This window comes from Erpetoichthys calabaricus, chromosome 3 (genome assembly GCF_900747795.2).
Source record: "Erpetoichthys calabaricus chromosome 3, fErpCal1.3, whole genome shotgun sequence".
In the NCBI taxonomy this organism is placed as follows: Eukaryota; Metazoa; Chordata; class Cladistia; order Polypteriformes; family Polypteridae; genus Erpetoichthys; species Erpetoichthys calabaricus.
Window position 1 is genome coordinate 13,915,927 of NC_041396.2, and position 22,171 is coordinate 13,938,097.

General features: G+C 42.6%; 1 protein-coding gene across 2 annotated transcripts in view; it reads right to left on the minus strand.

Moving 5' to 3' along the window:
* Positions 1 to 22,171, minus strand: part of tdh (L-threonine dehydrogenase) — a 67,389-nt gene that overhangs the window by 20,802 nt on the left and 24,416 nt on the right. For both annotated transcript variants that reach the window (XM_028796386.2, XM_028796387.2), the window contains exons 2-6: positions 19,296 to 19,489; positions 16,814 to 16,856; positions 14,832 to 14,902; positions 14,495 to 14,644; positions 4,969 to 5,141 (exon numbers count right to left, since the gene is read on the minus strand). In XM_028796386.2, coding sequence (XP_028652219.1) covers positions 4,969 to 5,141; positions 14,495 to 14,644; positions 14,832 to 14,902; positions 16,814 to 16,856; positions 19,296 to 19,479 — 621 coding nt within the window. In that variant the 5' untranslated portion in view covers positions 19,480 to 19,489. The remainder of the gene's footprint in view (positions 1 to 4,968; positions 5,142 to 14,494; positions 14,645 to 14,831; positions 14,903 to 16,813; positions 16,857 to 19,295; positions 19,490 to 22,171) is intronic.

Genomic DNA, 22,171 nt, shown 5'->3' on the forward strand with positions numbered 1-22,171 from the left:
AATGGGTGAGAGCAGTCGTATTTTGTAATGGAAACAAAGACAATTCCCGGGGTTTACTAGGAATTTCAAAGACTCATTTTTTTCTTGATAAAGACTCAATTTTTCTTGATATTATGTAACCTTGGTACCACGGTGGTCATAGATATGTACAGTGGGGCAAAAAAGTATTTAGTCAGCCACCAATTGTGCAAGTTCTCCCACTTTAAAAGACGAGAGAGGCCTGTAATTTTCATCATAGGTAAACCTCAACTATGAGAGACAAAATGAGAAAAAAAAAATCCATAAAATCACATTGTCTGATTTTTGAAGAATTTATTTGCAAATTATGGTGGAAAAAAAGTATTTGGTCAATAACAAAAGTTCATCTGAATACTTTGTTGGCAATGAGAGAGGTCAATCATTTTCTGTAAGTCTTCATAAGGTTTTCACACACTGTTGCTGGTATTTTGGCCCATTCCTCCATGTAGATCTCCTCTAGAACAGTGATGTTTTGGGGCTGTCGCTGGGCAACACGGACTTTCAACTCCCTCCAAAGATTTTCTGTGAGGTTGAGATCTGGAGACTGGCTAGGCCACTCCAGGACCTTGAAATGCTTCTTACGAAGTCACTCCTTCGTTACCCGGGCGGTGTGTTTGGGATCATTGTCATGCTGAAAGACCCAGTCACGTTTCATCTTCAATGCCCTTGCTGATGGAAGGAGGTTTTCACTCAAAATCTGACAATACATGGCCCCATTCATTCTTTCCTTTACATGGATCAGTCGTCCTGGTCCCTTTGCAGAAAAACCGCCCCAAAGTGTGATGTTTCCACCCCCATGCTTTACAGTAGGTATGGTGTTCTTTGGATGCAACTCTGCATTCTTTCTCCTCCAAACACGACGGGTAGAGTTTTTTCATTTGACCATATGATATTCTCCCAATCCTCTTCTGGATCATCCAAATGCTCTCTAGCAAACTTCAGACGGGCCTGGGCATGTACTGGCTTAAGTAGGGGGACACGTCTGGCACTGCAGGATTTGAGTCCCTGGCAGCGTAGTGTGTTACTAATGGTAGCCTTTGTTACTTTGGTCCCAGCTCTCTGCAGGTCATTCACTAGGTCCCCCCGTGTGGTTCTGGGATTTTTGATCACCGTTCTTGTGATCATTTTGACCCCACGGGGTGAGATCTTGCGTGGAGCCCCAGATCGAGGGAGATTATCAGTGGACTTGTATGTCTTCCATTTTCTAATAATTGCTCCCACAGTTGATTTCTTCATACCAAGCTGCTTACCTATTGCAGATTCAGTCTTCCCAACCTAGTGCAGGTCTACAAGTTTGTTTCTGGTGTCCTTTGACAGCTCTTTGGTCTCGGCCATAGTGGAGTTTGGAGTGTGACTGTTTGAGGTTGTGGACAGGTGTCTCTTATATTGATAACGAGTTCAAACAGGTGCCATTAATACAGGTAACGAGTGGAGGACAGAGGAGCCTCTTACAGAAGAAGTTACAGGTCTGTGAGAGCCAGAAATCTTGCTTGTTTGTAGGTGACCAAATACTTTTTTTCCACCATAATTTGCAAATAAATTCTTTAAAAATCAGACAATGTGATTTTCTGGATTTTTTTTTTCCTCATTTTGTCTCTCATAGTTGAGGTATATCTATGATGAAAATTACAGGCCTCTCTCATCTTTGTAAGTGGGAGAACTTGCACAATTGGTGGCTGACTACATACTTTTTTGCCCCACTGTATATTCCAGTAGTTGCAGTTATTGATGAATGCATGTTAGAATTCTAAATATATTTTGGTTGTTTTGTTCTACACCATAAATTAAAGAGTTATAGTTTATTTTTTTGGAACGGCCTAGAAGTCAACCTTGGTGTGTTAATTCAACTTGGGGATAGGTGATAGTGCAGTGCTTCAAATTGTAACAATTTATTTGAACACTTTGATTTTTTTTAATAAAAGCACTTTGCACTTTTTGCACCAACCCCTTGCTTTGTTGTGTCTCACTGTCCAGCTCATCGGTGACATTACCGACGGTGTCGGGTTTGAGAGCTCCCCAGAAGTACGATGTGAGCATGGAGCAAAACCTGGATCATCGCATGACTCCTAATAAATTTAAATTGTAATGAAAAAAAAATACAGCAAGTTCAAATGTCCCATTTCACAAACAATAGTCCTAATTAAGTACTTCTCTGATGTAAGAATAAAGCCCAGTGCATAGTTGTGTTACTACTAGTGTGAAGTTCAGCTGCGCTATTATACAACCTGACATTCACATATTGTAATCTGGATTATGGTACATTACAACATGTGTTTTCATTTTATTTCAGATATAATATGTTTAACAAGTTCATGCGAGTGTAAACAAGTGTAATGATGTAGGTGGAGGTGTGTGCTGTGGCCTGATGTGTGTTCAGGGGTTCTTGTCTTTTGTTTAAACTGGCCAATACGTGTAGAGAGTCAGCTTCCTAGCCACTAGTTCTGTGGTTCAAGGACGTGTATGTTGCCTTCCTTCAATTAACATGGAAGATGCATTAGGATATTAAATGTCGGGGAGTCGGAGTCAAGAAGCAACAGAAACTAAGGAGTTGGAGTTGAAGGATTTAATCTACCGAGTCCACAGCCCTGCATGAGAACACAAACACTCGTTGTTTGTCACGCATCTTCACAGAAGCATTTATTCCCCTTATCAAAATTTAAATAGGGAGGAGTTCTACCTGGAAATAAAAACCTTCTTTTGCTCATTTTTTAAGCTTTTCCACACAGGCTAACGTTAAATCTTACACTGAAGCCTAAAGAAAGTGAAAACAAGAAACCCAACTAAAAATGGATTCAATTACAAAAGCAGAGTTGATCACAATAAAACCTAAACAGCCATTGCTGCCACCTGCCTCAAAAAGTGGCATCTGAGTGTAGCCCGAAGGGTTTAAAAGTGCATTTGAAATGTGGGGTATAAATGTCATTATTATTATTATTATAGTATATCCTGCTTTCTCATTCCCCACCTCTGTTCGGTGCTGCAGGCTCTGCACTGTAGGTTGGCATTAGCTGTAGAAAAGAACCTCAAACTGTTTTTGTTTGTTGGTTGTATGGCTCAAACAAAAAGATGTAGTGTGAAAAGACACTATTAAAGAAATAGATTAAATAAAATCAGAAACAATGAGCAGGTCGTTAAATCTTTTGATCTCACTGCGGCAATATTTGAAACAAATGTACCAGACTTATCCTACACACAGTCCTGCTGTGCCTAATGAAAGGTGCCATATAAAAAAAAATCACTGTTCATTTATCCCTCACTAGTGTCTCACTGTGCCAGATACCCTACTGTAGAAACAGAAGCAATCACAATTGAATGTGGGAAGTGACATCCTTCACCATCTTCTACAACTCTGAGAGGGCCAGCGTAATTGTGCTTGGTTGGTAACATCACTTCAAGAGAGGCCCACCGAATCCATAAGCTAATTAAAAGAACAGACTCAGTTATAGGACACACTCTGGACCCCCCAGGAGGTAGCAGAGAAGGAGAGAATAAAGACAAAACTGAATGCCATTATGAACAATGCTGCACATCCACTCTGTGACACACTAACACTGAGGACTTTCAGCCAACGAAGTGCGTCAAGAAACACTACAGGGGGCTTCCTTTATACCTGTTGTGATGTGAGATTTTACATATAATTTGATGAACATTTTTGAATGTCTTTATTTGATTTTTAGGCAAAGCAATGTAATTTAGTGTTACTTTGGTGAGAGGCATTCGTGTTTGCTCCCCCTTTTTACGGCTGAGCCTCTTTGAATTTTACGACAGGATTTGGGGGATGTGTGTTTTAAACCAGTTTGCCGAGTGTTTCTTTGCTAAAGTCATTTCTACCCCCGCAAATGGGCTAAGGTGTACTTTAACATATGGTTTGGAGGCAGGTGTTAACATGTTCTATTTCCCCCATTGGTCTGAAGTATGGCTGTTTGGAATTGGCTTGTCTTAGAGGCCATTAAGTACCATGATGTCCTATTGGCTCGAGGGGTTTGGACAGAACATCTATAAATGTATGTGTTTAACCGCACACTCTCTCTCTCTTACCAACCAGCATATGATGAAGAAGCATCTCTCTTGCTAACCTGATGATGAAGACCACACAATGAAGAGAACAGCTCAGCAGCCATTTTGAACAGACATGTGGCTGAAAGCTGAGCACCAATGATGCCTTAACTAGAGACATTTAAGTAACCAGAAGACTGTGTGCCACCTGAACTACATATCATTTAAATCGGGTTGTATGGTTGCCAATATTCAAATGTACTTTGCATTTTGTTATTATTTATGAATATTATCAATAATACTAATACATTGTTTAAACTGTAACTTAATTTCTGCTTGTCTTTTACTACATCCAATTGCCTAAGGTTATAGATATAGAAGGGAAGGTGGGGATAAGTTATATACAATAATACCTTATAAACAGTGGTAAGTCTGTGAGATTAGGCATTCTAAGGCTACATATTAATAATACAATAGGGGAAAGTAGAGCAATACATATTACTCTACCAAGACAAAACAATACCAACAGCAATATACCTGTACAGTGCCTCACTGGGACTGGGACTGCCAAGTCAGAAGTTTCCTCTATTTTTAATTGTCTTGCTTTATAGGCATTCTGGTGTGTGTTCAGACCAAAGTGTGTGCATGTATATTAGAAACTTATCTATTTATGCATTGATTTAAAGCACTTTTGTTAGAAGCCAAATTTCCCCCTAGGGACAAATAAAGTTCTATCTATCTGTGAAATATTGACAGATGTCATTAGGGATTAAAGGCCCCATTAATTAAAAAAAAAAAAAAATCAAGGTATCTTTTTAGTCCCTACGGTGTATCCCTGAGCATGTCACTTAATGGGTCTCTACTACCACTGGACAAATACCAAAGTGGTGGCACTTCACAAGTAACTTGCCTTATCGCTGGTGGTCAGTATGAAAGGTGCTATATAACACTCACCTCTCCCATGAGCTCAGCATGCACCTTGGAGACGCCATAGATGGTGCGGGGACGCTGAATGCAGAGGTCTGGCGTGGGGTTCCGGGGAGAAGTGGGGCCAAAGGCTCCAATGGTACTGGGCACAAAGAGACGGAGGCCATGTTCAGCAGCGATGTCCAAAATGTTGTGCAGGCCTACCAGGACACAAGTATAAGATAGCAGCTGTCAACAACAATTCTTTCTCAAAAGAGAAATACACATTATAATGCTGAATCCAAATTTAAATAAGATTTTTTTTTATACCAGGCTTGGTTTTCTTGTGACACCACCTTTATGTTTTCATCATGAGATAAAATGTAATATTAATAAAAATATTAACTTTTTTTTTTTTTTTTTTAGCATTTTATTGATTTTATTAAAATCAAATAACATTCCATACAAGCAAGTCAAGTTTAACAAAACTAGGTCTGAAACAAATGAACCCCAACCCATGACAAAGACAGCTAGGCCAGAAGAGTAAAACTTTAAACTAGTAAAACTAAGTAAATAGATAAAGTAATAAAATGAATAAAAAATCCATCCATCCATTTTCCAACCCGCTGAATCCGAATACAGGGTCACGGGGGTCTGCTGGAGCCAATCCCAGCCAACACAGGGCACAAGGCAGGAACCAATCCCGGGCAGGGTGCCAACCCACCGCAGTGAATAAAAAATAAATAGAATAAAACAAGGGGAGAGAATCTGCTTCCTTAATTTAAATGCTTATTCTAAAATGTTCATGATCAGATCCTGCCAGGGTTTGAAAACATTCTGCACAGATCCTCTAAGTGAGAATTTGAATTTTTCCAGTTTTCGATAATATCTAACATTAGTTACCGACGGACTTAAATCGAGGTGGGCTAGGATTCTTCCAGTTGAGCAAGATAAGTCAACGTGCCAATAGTGAAGTGAAGGCCATTACAGTTTGTTTGTCCTTCTCCACTTTAAGCCCCTCTGTGAGCCCACCAAACACAGCTGTTAGTGGATTAGGAGGGATTGTGAGCCCAAGGCTGTCTGATAGGCATGTAAAGATTTTTTGGTCCAGAATGATGTTAATTTGGTGCAGGCCCAGAATATGTGACCTAGTGAGGCTGGAGCTCGATTGCAACGTTCACAGGTTGGCTCTTGCCCTGGAAACATTTTGGACAATTTTAAACGAGTCAGATGTGCTTGATTGTATGGCTGCCTTCCACTCCTTTTCTCAGATGTCGATTGAGAGATCCTTTTCCCACTGCACTCCGAGATCTTTGAAAGGGAGGGACTGTAAAATGGTTTTATATATTGCAGAAATGCTGTCCGAGTCCTTGAGACTTAAGCAATATTTTTTCCGGTGTAGAGGTAGGTAAGGGAAATTGGGCAGATTCTGTTTAACAAAGTTTCTAATTTGAAGGCAGTGAAAGAAATGTGTTGCTGGAAAGTTAAATTTCGAGTGCAATTGTTCGTAGGATGCAAAGACGTTGCCTATGTACAGATCACGAAGTGATTTAATCCTGAATGTTTTCCAGATATTAAAAACTGTGTACGTTTGAGGGGGTGGAAAAAGGAGTTATCATGTAGAGGTGTCACAGATAAAAGCTTCTCTGTCTTGAAATTCTTCCTACATCAGCTCCATATTCTGAGTGAATGAAGCACAATCAGGTTGTTAGTATATTGGTGATGACTTGTACTTATTGGGGTACACGGCAAGGAATGTAAAGTAGTGCTGCAGGATTTTATTTCTATTGCAGACCAGGCCTGTGTCTGTTCATCTATTTGTGTCCATGTCCAGGTTTTTATAGCTTGTATGTTTGCCGCCCAGTAATAAAACTGAAAGTTAGGTAGTGCCATGCCACCTTCCGCCTTAGGTCTTTGTAGCATCGCCCTTTGGATACGTGGATGTTTTGAATTCCAAATAAATAAGGTTATGGTTGAATCTAATTTCTTAAAAAATGATTTGAGGGTGGCACGGTGGCGCATTGGGTAGCACTGCTGCCTCAATTAGGAGATCTGGGTTCGCATCTCAGGTCCTCCCTGCATGGAGTTTGCATGTTTTCCCCGTGTCTCCGCGTTTCCTCCCACAGTCCAAAGATATGCAGGTTAGGTGCATTGGCGATTCTAAATTGTCCCTAGTGTGTGCCCTGCCCGGGGTTTATTTCCTGCCTTGCGCCCCGTGTTTGCTGGGATTGGCTCCAGCAGGCCCCCCTGACCCTGTAGTTAGGATATAGTGGGTTGGATAATGGATGATTTATTGATGTATATTGGAGTGTTTTGAAATAGAAAAAGCAGCTTAGGAAGGATATTCATCTTAACAAAGTTCATTCATATTTTGAAGTCAGTTATGGAGACTCTTCTCCATGAAGGAAGGAGATTCTCTTCTTACCTATATAGTACAGGACACTACCCTGAATTAGGCGTACGAGAACATGAAGTTACTTTTAGAAAATATTCACTGTCCGAAATAGAAGTGGAATATCTGTGGAGATCTGACGGCGATTGCACTTTTGCTTGGCTTGCAGCTCCATTACACCAAATGCTGTTGTTTTATTGTGGTGGGTGGCACAGTAGGGACAAGAAAGAACTTTTGACCCAAAGAACTTTCTCAAACCTTCCGTGCTTATCACACTTGTGGACACCTTTGTTAAAGCAATGGATAAAATACAAACGGGATTCCTATCCTTGAGATGTACACTTCCTCCAGAACAGTGACGCCAAGATAAAAGGCGACATTTTTGTGGGTCCTCAGATTAGAGAAGATGAGAGATTTGACAAGAGAGTTGAGTGAAGCTGATAAAGTTGTGTGGCAGAGCTTCAAAATATTCTGCGCAAACATTTTAGGAAATTGTAGGGCTGGAAACTATCCTGAAATAGTTGAGCGACTTTCTCCAGTCATACCGACCAGTGGTGTGCGATAGGTCATTGAATATTCAGTACTTGGACTTTTTCCCCTGAATACCTTAGTGTGGCAGTTCTCTAGGCGAGAATGCCTTGTTGATGCCAGAGGTCAAAGGAGAACTGGTTTGTGTTGATAGAAGGAACTATCAATAGGAACTCAAATAACCACTCATTACAGCTGCGGTATGAAGAAGAGCATCTCTGAACTCACAATACTTGGAACCTTGAAGCAGGTGGGCTACAGCAGGAGAAGACCACACCGGGTGCCACTCCTATCTGCTAAGAACAGACCCCGGAGGCTACAATTCACATGGGCTCACCAAAATTGGACAATAGAAGGTTGGAAAAACACTGCCTGGTCTGATGAGACTCGATTTCTGCTGTGACATTCAGATGGTAGGGTCAATGTTTGGCATCAGCAATATGAACGCATGGATCCATCCTGCCTTTTATCAATGGTTCAGGCTAGTGGTGGTGGTCTAATGAAGTGGGGATATCTTCTTGGCACACTTTGGACTCCTTAGTACCAAGTAAGCATCGTTTAAATGTCACAGCCTAAGTATTGTGGATGACCATGTCCATCCCTTTATGACCGCAGTGTGGCCATCTTCTGAAGGCGACTTCCAGCAAGATAACGTGCCAAACTCAAATCATCTCAAACATGACAATGAGCTCACTGGACTCAAATGGCCTCCACAGTCACCAGATCTCAATCCATTAGAACACCTTTGGGATGTGGTGGAATGGGAGATTCACATCATGGATGTGCAGCCGACAAATCATGACACTTTCATGTCAATATAGACCAAAATCCTAGAGGAATGCTTCTAGCATCTTCTTGAATCTATGACATGACGAGTTACGGCAGTTCTGAAGGCAAACGGGGGTCCAACCCGGTACTGGCAAGGTGTACCTAATAAAATGGCCAGGGAGTGTACAGCCAGGCCACCAACAATATGCGTACCACAGCAACTTTTGAATTTTCTGATACTGCCCAATTGGCAGGCGCTCCTTTTGAAAATGTAGGCACAGAGTTTACTTCCTACTCTAATACAGATAGCAACAATCCTGTACTCTTGTTTTGACGACATTGTGCACAAGTAAGCTATTAGCAAGGAGACGCTGGAAACTTGAGAGCCTGGACTTCACGCAGGAGACTCCTACTCAGCGGTAGTGTGGCCTAACAGATACTGTGCTGGACCGTAAGCCATAAAAGCTTCTGTTTCACAACTCAGACAGATTGAGTCACTTCACCTGCTTATGTATCCACTGCAAAATAAATAACTACAGATCTGCGCCATGTACCTTAAAAAGGTGTTATATGGCATAAGTCTTGACGATTTTCTTTGTTCGCCGGGCTTCAAAAATGTAGACAAAGCAGGAAGTGTAGAACAAAATCACTTGTGTGACTCAATTCAAATAGCACAGTGCTTCAATGCAATGGTGTCAGCCCGATTAGGCAGGATTTCACTCTTCATTGAGGAGAAGGATTAATTCAAGTTCAACTATGTAGGCAAACAGTTCACTAACTGGCATGAGGTTAAAGAAACCATTAGCCACATCCACGTATAATGACAGAGGAACCACACTTTTATTGTCACTGGTTTCATGGACAGTGAAAAAAAGACAGTGCTGGACTTTACCACAAATGTAAACTTATTATTAAAGATCTGCTTAGCCCAGTCAGGGCCATGAAAAGGCAGATCTTTGACCCCGATAGAACACACTGTACCAGGAAAAAAAGTTTAGAAAATGTTTAGCATTATTTAGGTTTCCCTTTATCTGAAGGGGAATGGACCGCTACCTGGCACTGCGGTCTCATAGTTCAAGCATTTTGAGTTCAAATCCCACATTGCCTCTGCAGTTTACACACACTTAAGATTTTCCTCCGGGTACTCGGAATTCCTCCCAGGTCCCCAAACATCTCTATACCAGGTGGTCTGGCAATTCCAAAATGGCCCTGGATGAGTATAGGGGTGTGCATATATGTGTGTGTCTATGTGTAAGTGGTCCCTACAATGAATGGCTATTTTATTGTGCTCAATGTTGTTCCAATCCACTATGCAATCCTCCATTTAGCCTGTTCAGATCCATTAGTATCATTTGTATCAACAGTATATAGTGCTGTATATAGTGCCATATGCAGAGGCGGCCTTATGGGGGTTCGGGGCTGGTTATGTCAAACGCGGTTACTGGTATGTGTGGACTGTATAAACATGAACGCGAGTTTAATAAAAAAAATAATGTTAACCTACACCGGATTTTCTCATTACATTATTCAGCTAAATTTTTGCAAGATAAAATGTGGACTTTATCAAAACATAATGATATAAATTCATAATTCATGGCAATACCACGACAGTGCGAAATGCGATGCTTTGTCACATGCAGAAATTAGCAGGGCCTCTTCTAGAAAAGTATACCGAGTCTCGACATGCAGGAGTCAGAGTCATAACTCACGGTGATGTCATGTCAGCCGGTTATCATTAGCGATACGGGTTTTTGTGCATCAATATTCACACTATGGAATGTTTTCAAAGACGTATGTGTATGGAATTTGACCTTGAAGAGGGATTTTAAAAGGATTTACATTAGAAGCATCTCAAAATTATATATATACACACACACACACACGCACACATATATATGTACAATCATATGAAAATGTTTGTGAAGCCCTCTCAGCCTGCATAATAATTGACTCTCCTTTCAACATGAAAGATAACAGTGGTCTGTCTTCCATTTCCTAGGAACATCTGAGTACTGCGGTGTTTTCCGAACAAAGATTTTTAGTGACGCAGTATTTAGTTGTATGAAATTAAATCAAATGTGAAAAACTGGCTGTGCGCAAATGTGGGTCCCCTTGTCATTATGCTGATTTGAATGCCTGTCACTGCTCAATGCTAATAACTTGGTTGGATGAGCTCATTAAGCCTTGAACTTCATAGACAGGTGTGTACATCATGAGATATAAAGGTATTTAAGGTGGTCAATTACAAGTTGTGCTTCCTTCCCTTTGACTCTCCTCTGAAGAGTGACAGCATGGGATCCTCAAAGCAACTCTCCAAAGATCTGAAAACAAAGATTGTTCAGTCTCCTGGTTTAGGGGAAGGCTACAAAAAGCCATCTCAGAGGTTTAAACTGTCAGTTTCAACTGTAAGGAATGGAATCAGAAAATGGAAGGCCACAGGCACAGTTGCTGTTAAACTCAGCAGGTCTGGCAGGCCAAGAAAAATACAGGAGTGGCGTATGAGCAGGATTGTGAGAATGGTGACAGACAACCCACAGATCACCTCCAAAGACCTGCAAGAACATCCTGCTGCAATGATGTATCTGTACATTGTTCTACAATTCAGTGCAATTTGCACAAAGAACATCTGTATGGCAGGGTGATGAGAAAGAAGCCCTTTCTGCCCTCTCGCCACAAACAAGAGTCGCTTGTTGTATGCCAATGCTCATTTAGACAAGCCAGATTCATTTGGGAACAAACTGCTTTGGACTAATGAGACACAAATGGAGTTATTTGGTCAGAACAAAAAGCGCTTTGCATGGCGGAAGAAGAACACCACATTCCAAGAAAAAGTCCTGCTACCTACTGTCAAATTTGGTGGAGGTTCCATCATGCTGTGGGGCTGTGTGGCCAGTTCAGGGACTGGGGTCCTTGTTAAAGTCGAGGGTCTGATGAATTCAACCCAATATCAACAAATTCTTCAGGATAATATTCAAGCATCGGTCACAAAGTTGAAGTTACACTGGGGTTGGATATTCCAACAAGACAATGACCCAAAACACACTTGGAAACCTACAAAAGGAATTCATGCAGAAGGAGAAATACAATTTTCTGGAATAGCTGTCACAGTCCCCTGACTTGAATATCTATGGGGTGATTTGAAGCAGGCTGTTCATGCTTGGCACACATCAAATTGAACTGGAGAGATTTTGTATGAAGAATGGTCAACAATACCTCCATCCAGAATCAGACACTCATCAGAGGCTATAGGAGGACAGCGTCTAAAGGCTGTTAGATTTACAAAAGGAGGCTCGACTAAGTATTGATGTCATATCTCTGTTGGGGTGCCCACATTTATGCACCTGTCTAATTTTGTTATGATGCATATTGCATATTTTCTGTTAATCCAATAAGATGAAATCCTACTGTTTCCATAAGGCATGTCAGATATTAAAAGGAAGAAGCTACTTTGAAAGCTCAGCCAATGAGAAACAAAAATCCAAAGAATTAAGATGGGTTCCCAAACTTTTTCATATGACTGTATATAAACAGACGAAGTCCCTTTACGCTGTGCCACGGTGTGTGGTTCGTTTATTTGAAAGCCTGTCGATCACAGTAATTACATTCATTGCATTCGTAGTCCGAAGACGAAACACGTGTCGCGTACTCTCTGCATTATTTGACAGTAAACTATGCAACATTCCATAATCTGCTTCTCACAACTGAAGAGGGCCCCGTGGTGGATATTTGCCAAATGGCAGACCAACAACATGCGCTACCTGGTAGGTAACCACCCATACAATCAGGTCAGGACTCAGACTACGAATGAAATGAATAAATACATACATGGAAGAGAAGGTCTGTGATGCGGTTTGAATATTTGCAGCTGGAGATCCACAAAGGGAGAAAAATGAATCTCATATCAAAGTAGTTTTTATTCCTGAGCTTTCAGCCCCTACCTGGGGCCTTCATCAGAGGATAATGCTTAAACTGACAAGAATCAAAAGGCAATATATAGCAAAAGTTACGTGGGGGGGGTTATTGGTTGTAAAGATTTTATTTATTATGAGCATGTTCTTCTTAAGTTAGCATATGCTGGATTTATGTTCAAGTGTCTGTTGATGGCGTTCTCATTTGATAGCCAAGACTCGGCCAGCCCTCTAGCACTTTTGGCACTGGCCTTAAATCTTACTTGTCCTATTGTCCCAGTTAAATGTATGTGCCATTGATTTAGTATACGTGTAGATCTGTGATCGCGAGTCCTTTCTTGTGACGGCGTTGCGATGTTCATGTATTCGTGTTGCGATTCCTTTTGACGTTTGTCCTACGTATACCGCTGGGCAAGAACTGCATGGAATACTATAAACTGCATTAGAGGACCGTCCGCAGATTGTTCGTGGGTTTGTGTGCTATTCTGACGCCTGACTTGGCCAGACATATACACATACGAATATATACCCACACACACAGAAGAAAATAGCTTGACAAATCCACTCGAACAGGACATGCGGACCTCAAAAGCGGGGCCCCCTTAGGTGCGGTCGCCCCACTTGCCACCCCCAAGTGCCGCTCTTGGCCAGACAGCTCCAGAACCCCACAACCAGTCAGTCTGGTTAGACATCTCCTCATGTCTGCATATGTTTGTCCTCCAGATATTCTGGCTTTCCCCCCAGTAGATATGCATGTTTAGATCATTTTTGGATGCTATAGTGGCTTTATTTGGGTTCCCTCTGATGGATTAGTACTACATTCAGGACTGGTTCTTGTCATGTGCATTGATCCTCAAGGACTCTGAATTGGATTACATGAATTTGGGAATGTTATGTTCCGAGTAACAAAAGTTACTGTCACAGCATATAGGTTCAATAACGCAGTTGACAACAGGGGATGCAGACTAATTCCTTCTTTTTTGGAATACCTCACGGTACTCTAATAAATTTTTCACAAAGTTGCTCTACAGAGTGAGAGCGTCAGTCACATGTACACACACACAAGGAATATGAAAATTGTGGAATCATACAAGGGAAGTTCAAAAAGTTTCCGCACTTTTTTTTTTTTTTTTTTTTAAACTATTAAGAATTTCAAAAACAAATTCCATCACTTTTCTACATTGTCACCTTCGTTTTCGATGCCATTTTCTCAGCGTCATACCAACATTTTAATGCCATCAGCAAAAAATGTTTTTGGTTGAGCGCGTAGCCACTGCTGCACCGCTGCTTTCACATCATCACCACCACATGAAAATCTTCTTCCTCTTAAAGCTTTGAGTGGTCCAAAAGGGTGGAAATCAGATGGCACTAAATCTGGGTGTTCCATAACCCCCCCCCACCCCTTCCTTCAGTTGGTCCGAGGGTTTCCAATGTGTGGGCTGCAGTGTGAGGGCGGGCATCGACGTGGAGCAACACAATTCCCTTTGACAGATTTGGCTGTAGCTGGACGTCCAGAGCGCTCTCTGCATCTGTCACACTAGTACGGCCATTTTTGAACATTTCAATCCACTCACAGACGACTCTACGAGAGAGAACTGTATCCCCATACTGAGCACACATGCAGAGGAGATGAATTTGTCCTCCCGGCACACCTTCTGCCCACAAAAAGAGCATCACAGAACGTCATTCCTCTTTGGTGCAATTTGTAAGTTTCACAGCCATCTTCACCACAGGGTGACATCTCTTATACTAAACTGCGAGGACAGCTGGCTTGCCAGACAGAACAAGTCACATGACACTCTCAGACACGACCAATCACTGCTCTTCCCCGCCTTCACCACTTCCAACAAAAATAGAAAAGTGTGGAAACATTTTGAACGTCCCTTGTATAATACATTACACCAGACCTCATAAAAATAAGCGTTTATTATACTTCTACCACTGTGGCCACTCAGTCCGGCCAATTGGGACGACTCACCAGTGATGTTGACAGCCCGGGCAAGGGGGACGTTGGCTTCCCCGACGGCACTGAGCAGAGCACTGTAATGAACAAGCCAGGTAATACGGTTGTTCACCACAATCTCACGAAGGTTCTTGTAGTCCAAAATGTCCGAGTAGATGAAAGGCCCTAAAACAGATAAACAAGCTCAAGAACAGGAAACTTCAAAAATCGCCTTTTTTTGGCTTTGTAGCTATTTTTTACAGCAACAGTGAAAGGTTAAGCTTCTAATAATTTTTGCGGGTTGAATTTTCTGGTGAAGAACTAATAGGTTGGAGACCACTAGAGAGGCCAAACCATAAAAGGGATGACTCACCACTGTGGAATACTTGAGTGCTGGGCTTCCTGATATCTGACAGAATGACGTTGCTGTTCCCAAAACGTTTCCTAGAGGTGGAACATGCAAAAAAAAAAAATAAATATGGAAAAATATTAAAATCAACAGACACACATTCCTCCATTATCAACTACATGCCAGCTCTAAAATGTCACATTCTTAATTACGATGTTGGTGGCGACACCTGAGGGTTTGGCAAAGGTCATAAAAACATAAAAAAAAAAAATCAATTTTCATAAAATTGATGCAGGTGGTTACTGGATGAAACCGGATGGTGCCAAGGAGAACCAATTCCTAAATGCAATTTCAAACAGCACCCATCGATACCAAATACCATACCCTAAACCGGGCAGTGCCAACTTCGGGCACATCCACAACTGAATGTGTCCATTTAGGGAGTGGTAGCCCCTGGATTAAAACCACCTACTCTGCCACTAGTGGGCAAACTGCATCTCTCTGTCTCTCTCTATTATATCCATCCATCCATCCATCATCCAACCTGCTATATCCTAACTACAGGGTCACAGGGGTCTGCTGGAACCAATCCCAGCCAACACAGGGTGCAAGGCAGGAAACAAACCCCAGGCAGGGTGCCAGCCCACCGCAGGGCACACACAAGGGACAATTTAGGATTGCCAATGCACCAAACCGGCATGTCTTTGGACTGTGGGAGGAAACCCACGCAGACACGGGGAGAACATGCAAACTCCACGCAGGGAGGACCCGGGAAGCGAACCCGGGTTTTCTAACTGCGAGGCAGCAGCGCTACACACTGCACCACCGTGCCACCCTATATATCTCCAATATCTGCCTGTATGTCTGTTCGCTTTCCACGAGAGAACTACTTCACGGATTTAGATTGTTTTTTTTCCTAGAATTTTCTTGAACAAATCCAGTTGACTTTGTGACTTCTCTCATCGCGCTAAGTATCATAGTCTTCTTGTGGTACCGATATATTTGCATGAATCCAAGAGAGAGAGACATAGTGGGCCGAGGGGAGGGAGACAGGGACCCCCTCACTCACGCACCAGCCTCAGGTCGTTCCTTACCTCCGCTTAGCGAACGAGAAAACTACTTAACAGATTTAGATTGGGTTTTTTTTTTTTTCTTCTAGAATTTGCTTGAACATTCCGGTTGATTTTGCGACTTCTCTCATCACGCCAAGAATCATAGTTTGCTTGCAGTACCGATATGAGAGAGATGGGGTGGGCCCTCCTCACTCACGTGCCAGCCTTGGAGTGTACCTTACATCTGCTTAGCTAGCGAATGAGAGACCTACTTCACGGATTTAGACATTTTTTTTCTAGAATCTGCTTGAACATTCCGGTTGATTTTGCGACATCTCTCATCACGCTAAGAATCATCGTTCACTTGCAAGTGCGATATATTCACGCTAATCAGAGGCTGTAGGCCGAGGGGAGGGGGAAGCGCGACGTCAGGAGTAGGGAGCCGGGCAGGACCCTCCTCACTGTCCTGTTTCACTACTTAATGGGCAGAGCCACGGGGGACGGCTAGTACAATATATGGCTTGTGACAAACCACTAAAAAGGAGTTACACCCCAGTATATGGGTCAATTTATAAAGGGTCACCCTGAGATCCCTTCAGAATGGTGTTTATCAGCTCTGACAATGGGTGCCAATGTAGCTGCACTTCCATTAGGAGGTGATGGTCAACTAAATCTGTGTAATCTATAATATTCAGCGAAGTCTACAGTTAAAATAAACTCCCACACATTCCAGGAGTGGCCTTCTCCCTACTTAGACCCAGCTCATATTCTCCAAGAGTGGAAGTAAAGGCAAACCTAAACCACAGAGCGAGCCATGACAGCTCTAAAGTGACAGGCTTCCACAGGCACACTCATGCATGGCGAGACCTACAAGCCCCATCGCCTTATTAAGAAGCCTGCATTAGTAATTCACACTACATTATGTAACCACAAGTCAACAAAACCCTTCCTTACCTCAGCAGTTTAGCCAGCCCAACTCCCAGCTGCCCCAGACCCCCTACAAAAAAAAACAAGCACAGCATTAGATATGAGCGGCATTCACACACAATGTAGTGCTGGCAGGGTGACAGCAGTGCGGGCCGCCAGCCAGTCAACAATTTAAAGCCGTTTCAGTTTCAGTAGGAATAACTCTTGGCAACGGGACAGAGGGTCTACTGTAAGGGCATTTGCAGTTCACGTGAACTCACTTTTTAGCAATGTGGAAATGAGATAAAACGGCTGAGCGAGATTCCAGTGTGACATAGGAGAAATCCGTTAGTTGGGACAGGCCTGCTGCTTTGACCGTACAGGAAAGAAGTCTGAGGGGGCTTCGCTTGTGCTGATCCAGTGCTCCATGGTTGAATGACAGAAGTGAAAGCAAAAAAAAATAAAGGCTTTTGTCCCATTATTTACTGAAACCCATTTTTAAGGCGTTTGCTGTGAAAAGACTGGCTTCATTTTATGTGTATTGGCTGAGTTTACAAATAAAAACCTAGAAGGAGCCACACTGCTACAATCAAGTATCACACACTCTCATATATTTTATATTATATAGAACGGCGGTGCAGTGGGTAGCGCTGCTGCCTTACAGTTGGGAGACCTGGGGGCCTGGGTTAGCTTCCCAGGTCCTCCCTGCGTGGGTTTCCTCCGGGTGCTCCGGTTTCCTCCCACAGTCCAAAGACATGCTGGTTAGGTGGATTGGCGATTCTAAATTGGCCCTAGTGTGTGCTTGTGTGTGTCCTGCGGTGGGTTGGCACCCTGCCCAGGATTGGTTCCTGCCTTGTGCCCTGTGTTGGCTGGGATTGGCTCCAGCAGACCCCCATGACCCTGTGTTCGGATTCAGCGGGTTGGAAAATGGATGGATGGAGATAGATAGATAGATAGATATGATATATCTACATACATACATACATACATACATACATACATACATACATAGATAGATAGATAGATAGATAGACACACATACATACACATATACATACATATTATATATATATATATATATACACACATACATACATATTATATACATACATACATACATACATACATAGATAGATAGATAGATAGATAGACACACATACATACACATATACATACATATTATATATATATATATATATATACACACACATACATACATATTATATACATACATACATACATACATACATATACATATATACACACACATAGCCAGCCATTCATCCCAGCCAATACCCTCAGGCCGCCAGATGGAGCCCTCCCTGTAGCACGGAAGTGCCCAGAATGCCAGCAGGGAATTATGGACAATGGAGTGTTTATTCACAGCCCTGCTGGATACCATTGGGGCCACCAGAGGACGCTGCAGGGAGGAGTAAGGACTATTTTCCCTACACCCTGGAAGTACATCCCAGTCACATGGACTGAAGAAATGATGTGCTTCCGGGATGAAAAAAAAAAAAAAAAAAAAAAAAAAGAACAGTTTTGATCTGACCCGGAAGTGCTAGGAAGTCACATGGACCGAGGGTTCAGAAGCACTTCCGGGTCACGGACTATAAAGGACTGTGGGAAATCCCAGATGGGTGAGCGGAGTTGGGAGGCAGGGTGACTAAGCGTCTGGGAGTGGAGGATTGTGATTTGTTATTATTGAGTATTGTGGAGTGGAGGGTGCTTTGTGCACATTATTATTATAAAAAAATAATTCTTGGACTTTTATCTGGTGTCTGACATATTGTCTGAGGGTTCGAGGAAGCGAGAGCGCCCCTATCTGTCACAACATATACACACACACACATATACATATACTCTCTATATATGAAATCCTAAGCCTGCAAGTGCAACAATTTTATGGGATTTTTCGTGTCACAGTTTAAATCAGGCTTATTTTAAAACCTACATAAATATGTTTGCCATCATTCTTTTCAGAATTTATCAAACTTTAATGCGATGTTGGTAAGATTTTCAGATTCTTATTCTGTTTTTAAATTATAAACTACAAAATATCAAGAGCTCACGTCCTGCGAGACAAGACTTGGAGATTTAACCATGCCTGGAGTTGTAAATAAAAGACAAAGACAGACAGCTGCTGTCCAGGTTTTTAAATGTTCAAAGTGCCGTTGTAGACACGACACGGCAGCAGCAGCTGATCGAGCAAAGAGGAGGTTAAACCTATTTGTTTCCCATTGTATCACCATTTAAGAGGGGGTTTCAGATGAGCGACCGCATCTCCTTGGGGTGTGTTCAGCCCCCCCCCCCCCCACCTTCACAACGCGAGTGGCACCACAACTGGGGGTTGGGCACCAAAGGGGCTTGCACCCCCTAGTGTGTGTGAATGCATACATACCCACCCACCCGTAGAGTATATGGGCACCCACCAAAATGAGCAGTTACGAGAGGCCTTCCAAAGAGTGCTGTACAAGGCAGGCCACAACCCCAATAGGACTATTTTTTTTAAACATAGGAGCACAAGTACCTGTGATTAAAACTTTTGGGTGGTCCGTCTCAGAAAAGGAAACCGAATGAAAGCTTGCATCCGAGGTCACTTGGCGGGGAGAGAAGCTGATTGTCCGCACAGCAATGGCAGCTGTTTGGCACCCGCAGCCAGGGGTCAGGAGAGCCTGCTTGGCAGCTTTGGTCAAAACTCGTGCAAGTGGCATTCTGCTTAACCTGAAAAAACAAGCGATAAACTTAAAGAGAAATGGTCTTTAATGTAAGAAAATCTTGTTAAGGGTGAAGACAGTACACCATACAAATCTTCTACTCGTATTATACATGGCTATCTTATTAAAACTGCCACCCTACAAGCCAGTTTCTCTTGAAACCAATCTGTTGGCTGTGCCAGCCTTACCAAGGTCGAGGATACCGAATTACACAAATCTGTAAATCTCATGGTTAAAAATCTAACCACACTGCACAAGAATGGTACTTTCGAATCTAATCATGCACGTCGTGCTCCTCTCGTTAAGACTGAAGATATCACACTATAAATCAGCTGCGCCCATTACATAATCCTAAATGTATGCCTACCTTCTCAAAGTTGAGGATGCCACGTAAACACAAGCCTGCCAATTTCAATACAAACCTCTAATAGCTGTGCTTCACTTATTAAAGGTTGAGGGCACCACACTACACAAAGCTACTACTCTTGGATGTATTTTATCAGTCAAATCGAACTTATAAAAGAAATAAAAATGCAAAGTCGCTGAACATCCAAACAAACACCCATTTTCTAAAACTTGTAATAAATCACTTGAAAGACACACGCCTGGCCCAGAAGCAGCATGCATTCAAATTTATTAGCGGAATGCGCATCAACAAAACATAGCAGCTCCATCCAGGAGGCACGTCGGCCAGTGACCCAATGCCACAATGCCCACTATGTAAATAAGGCCAGTGACCCAATGCCACAATGCCCACTATGTAAATAAGGCCAGTGACCCAATGCCACAATGCCCATTATGTAAATAAAGACTGGCCAGCAGCTTATCTTCCGACTGGTTGAATGTTTCCCTACTGTACAACTTCACAAGTGTCACCCTTCTGCCATCATGGAAAAAACTGCATAGTCGGAAAATTCTTATTCATCGTTAACAAGAATTTTCATATTATTGTGACTCATGCCATTTTTAATTGCATACAGTTTTATTGGCTGGCAGTAGACTGGCACCCTCTTGGATTAGGCTTCAGCCCTTGTGACTCTGAACTGGATCAAGTGCGTTTGAAAATATGAACAACAACATTTATTTCTATGGCACATTTTCATACAAAAAATGTAGCTCAAAGTGCTTTACGTAATGAAGAAAAGAAAGACAAAAGACAAAAGTAAGAAATTAAAATAAGACAACATTAATTAACATAGAATAAGAGTAAGGTCCGATGGCCAGGGAGGACAAAAAAAAAAAAACTCCAGACGGCTGGAGAAAAAAATAAAATCTGCAGGGGGTCCAAGGCCACGAGACCACCCACTCCCCTCTGGGCATTCTACCCAACATAAATGAAATAGTCCTCTTTGTAGTTAGGGTTCTCATGGAAGGACTTGATGATGATGATGGTCATGCAGACTTCTGGCTTTTAATCCATCAATGTTGGATCATGGGCGGCACGGTGGCGCAGTGGGTAGCGCTGCTGCCTCGCAGTTGGGAGACCCGGGTTCGCTTCCCAGGTCCTCCCTGCGTGGAGTTTGCATGTTCTCCCCGTGTCTGGGTGGGTTTCCTCCGGGCGCTCCGGTTTCCTCCCACAGTCCAAAGACATGCAGGTTAGGTGGATTGGCGATTCTAAATTGGCCCTAGTGTGTGCTTGGTGTGTTTGTGTGTGTCCTGCTGTGGGTTGGCACCCTGCCTGGGATTGGTTCCTGCCTTGTGCCCTGTGTTGGCTGGGATTGGCTCCAGCAGACCCCCGTGACCCTGTGTTCGGATTCAGCGGGTTGGAAAATGGATGGATGGATGTTGGAACATCACGGTGCTTTGAGCAGATGGCGGCCTGAGCCACCACAAAGAAACCGGAAAAAGAACTTTATTAGGCTTTATAGGGTTGAACGATTGAATGCAGTTTGGTCACACTATAAATTATTAGGCTGCTTTATGTCAACACCCTTAGTGTTTAGAGTTCACACGATAAGGTATACAGCACAAGGGGACAGAAACCATGCACGTCAATGACTAGACTTGTACCCCCCCCACCCCTTCAGATATTCTTGTAATAAGCAAACATTGACACTGGGAGACAGTTAACAATACAAACATCTTTTTAAAAATCTGCATTTTCGGTTCAGGCTCGCAGGCGGCAGCGCCCATTCCAGCAGCTTTGGGCAGAAGGCAATGTTCAGCCTTGGAGGGGAGGAAAGGGTAAACACCGACACCCACCCGCCATACTTCTTACTGCACCAGTTTACAATCTCCAGTTAAATCTCACTCGTTCATCCACGCCAGCAGCCAACCACAACTTTACAGTCTTTAAAAGAATACTTTACTAGCCAACCTGCGGCGTAGCATACGGCGCATAATTATGTATTGATGGGTGAACAAATCCTGAACGACACAGTTGTCAGTACTTGTAGATTGAGGTTAGCGGGTCTTTGTTGTTGACGTTTAATATAGCTTGCGTACTGAGATGTTCCGGAGTCACAGTTGAGAAACACTTTTTTAATGTCTTTTAAGCACAGGGGGAAAAAATGAACATGTGAAACATCCGTAATGTAATAAGCCACCAAGAAAAGTAACATTGCAACAATGCACGCTAGAACCAGATTGCTGTAAACAAGTGATAAGAAAATCGAGCCCGGTGTATTCTTTAACTGCCTTGTGGCACAGTAGTAGTGCTGCGGCTTTGCAGTAAGGAGACGCTAGAAGA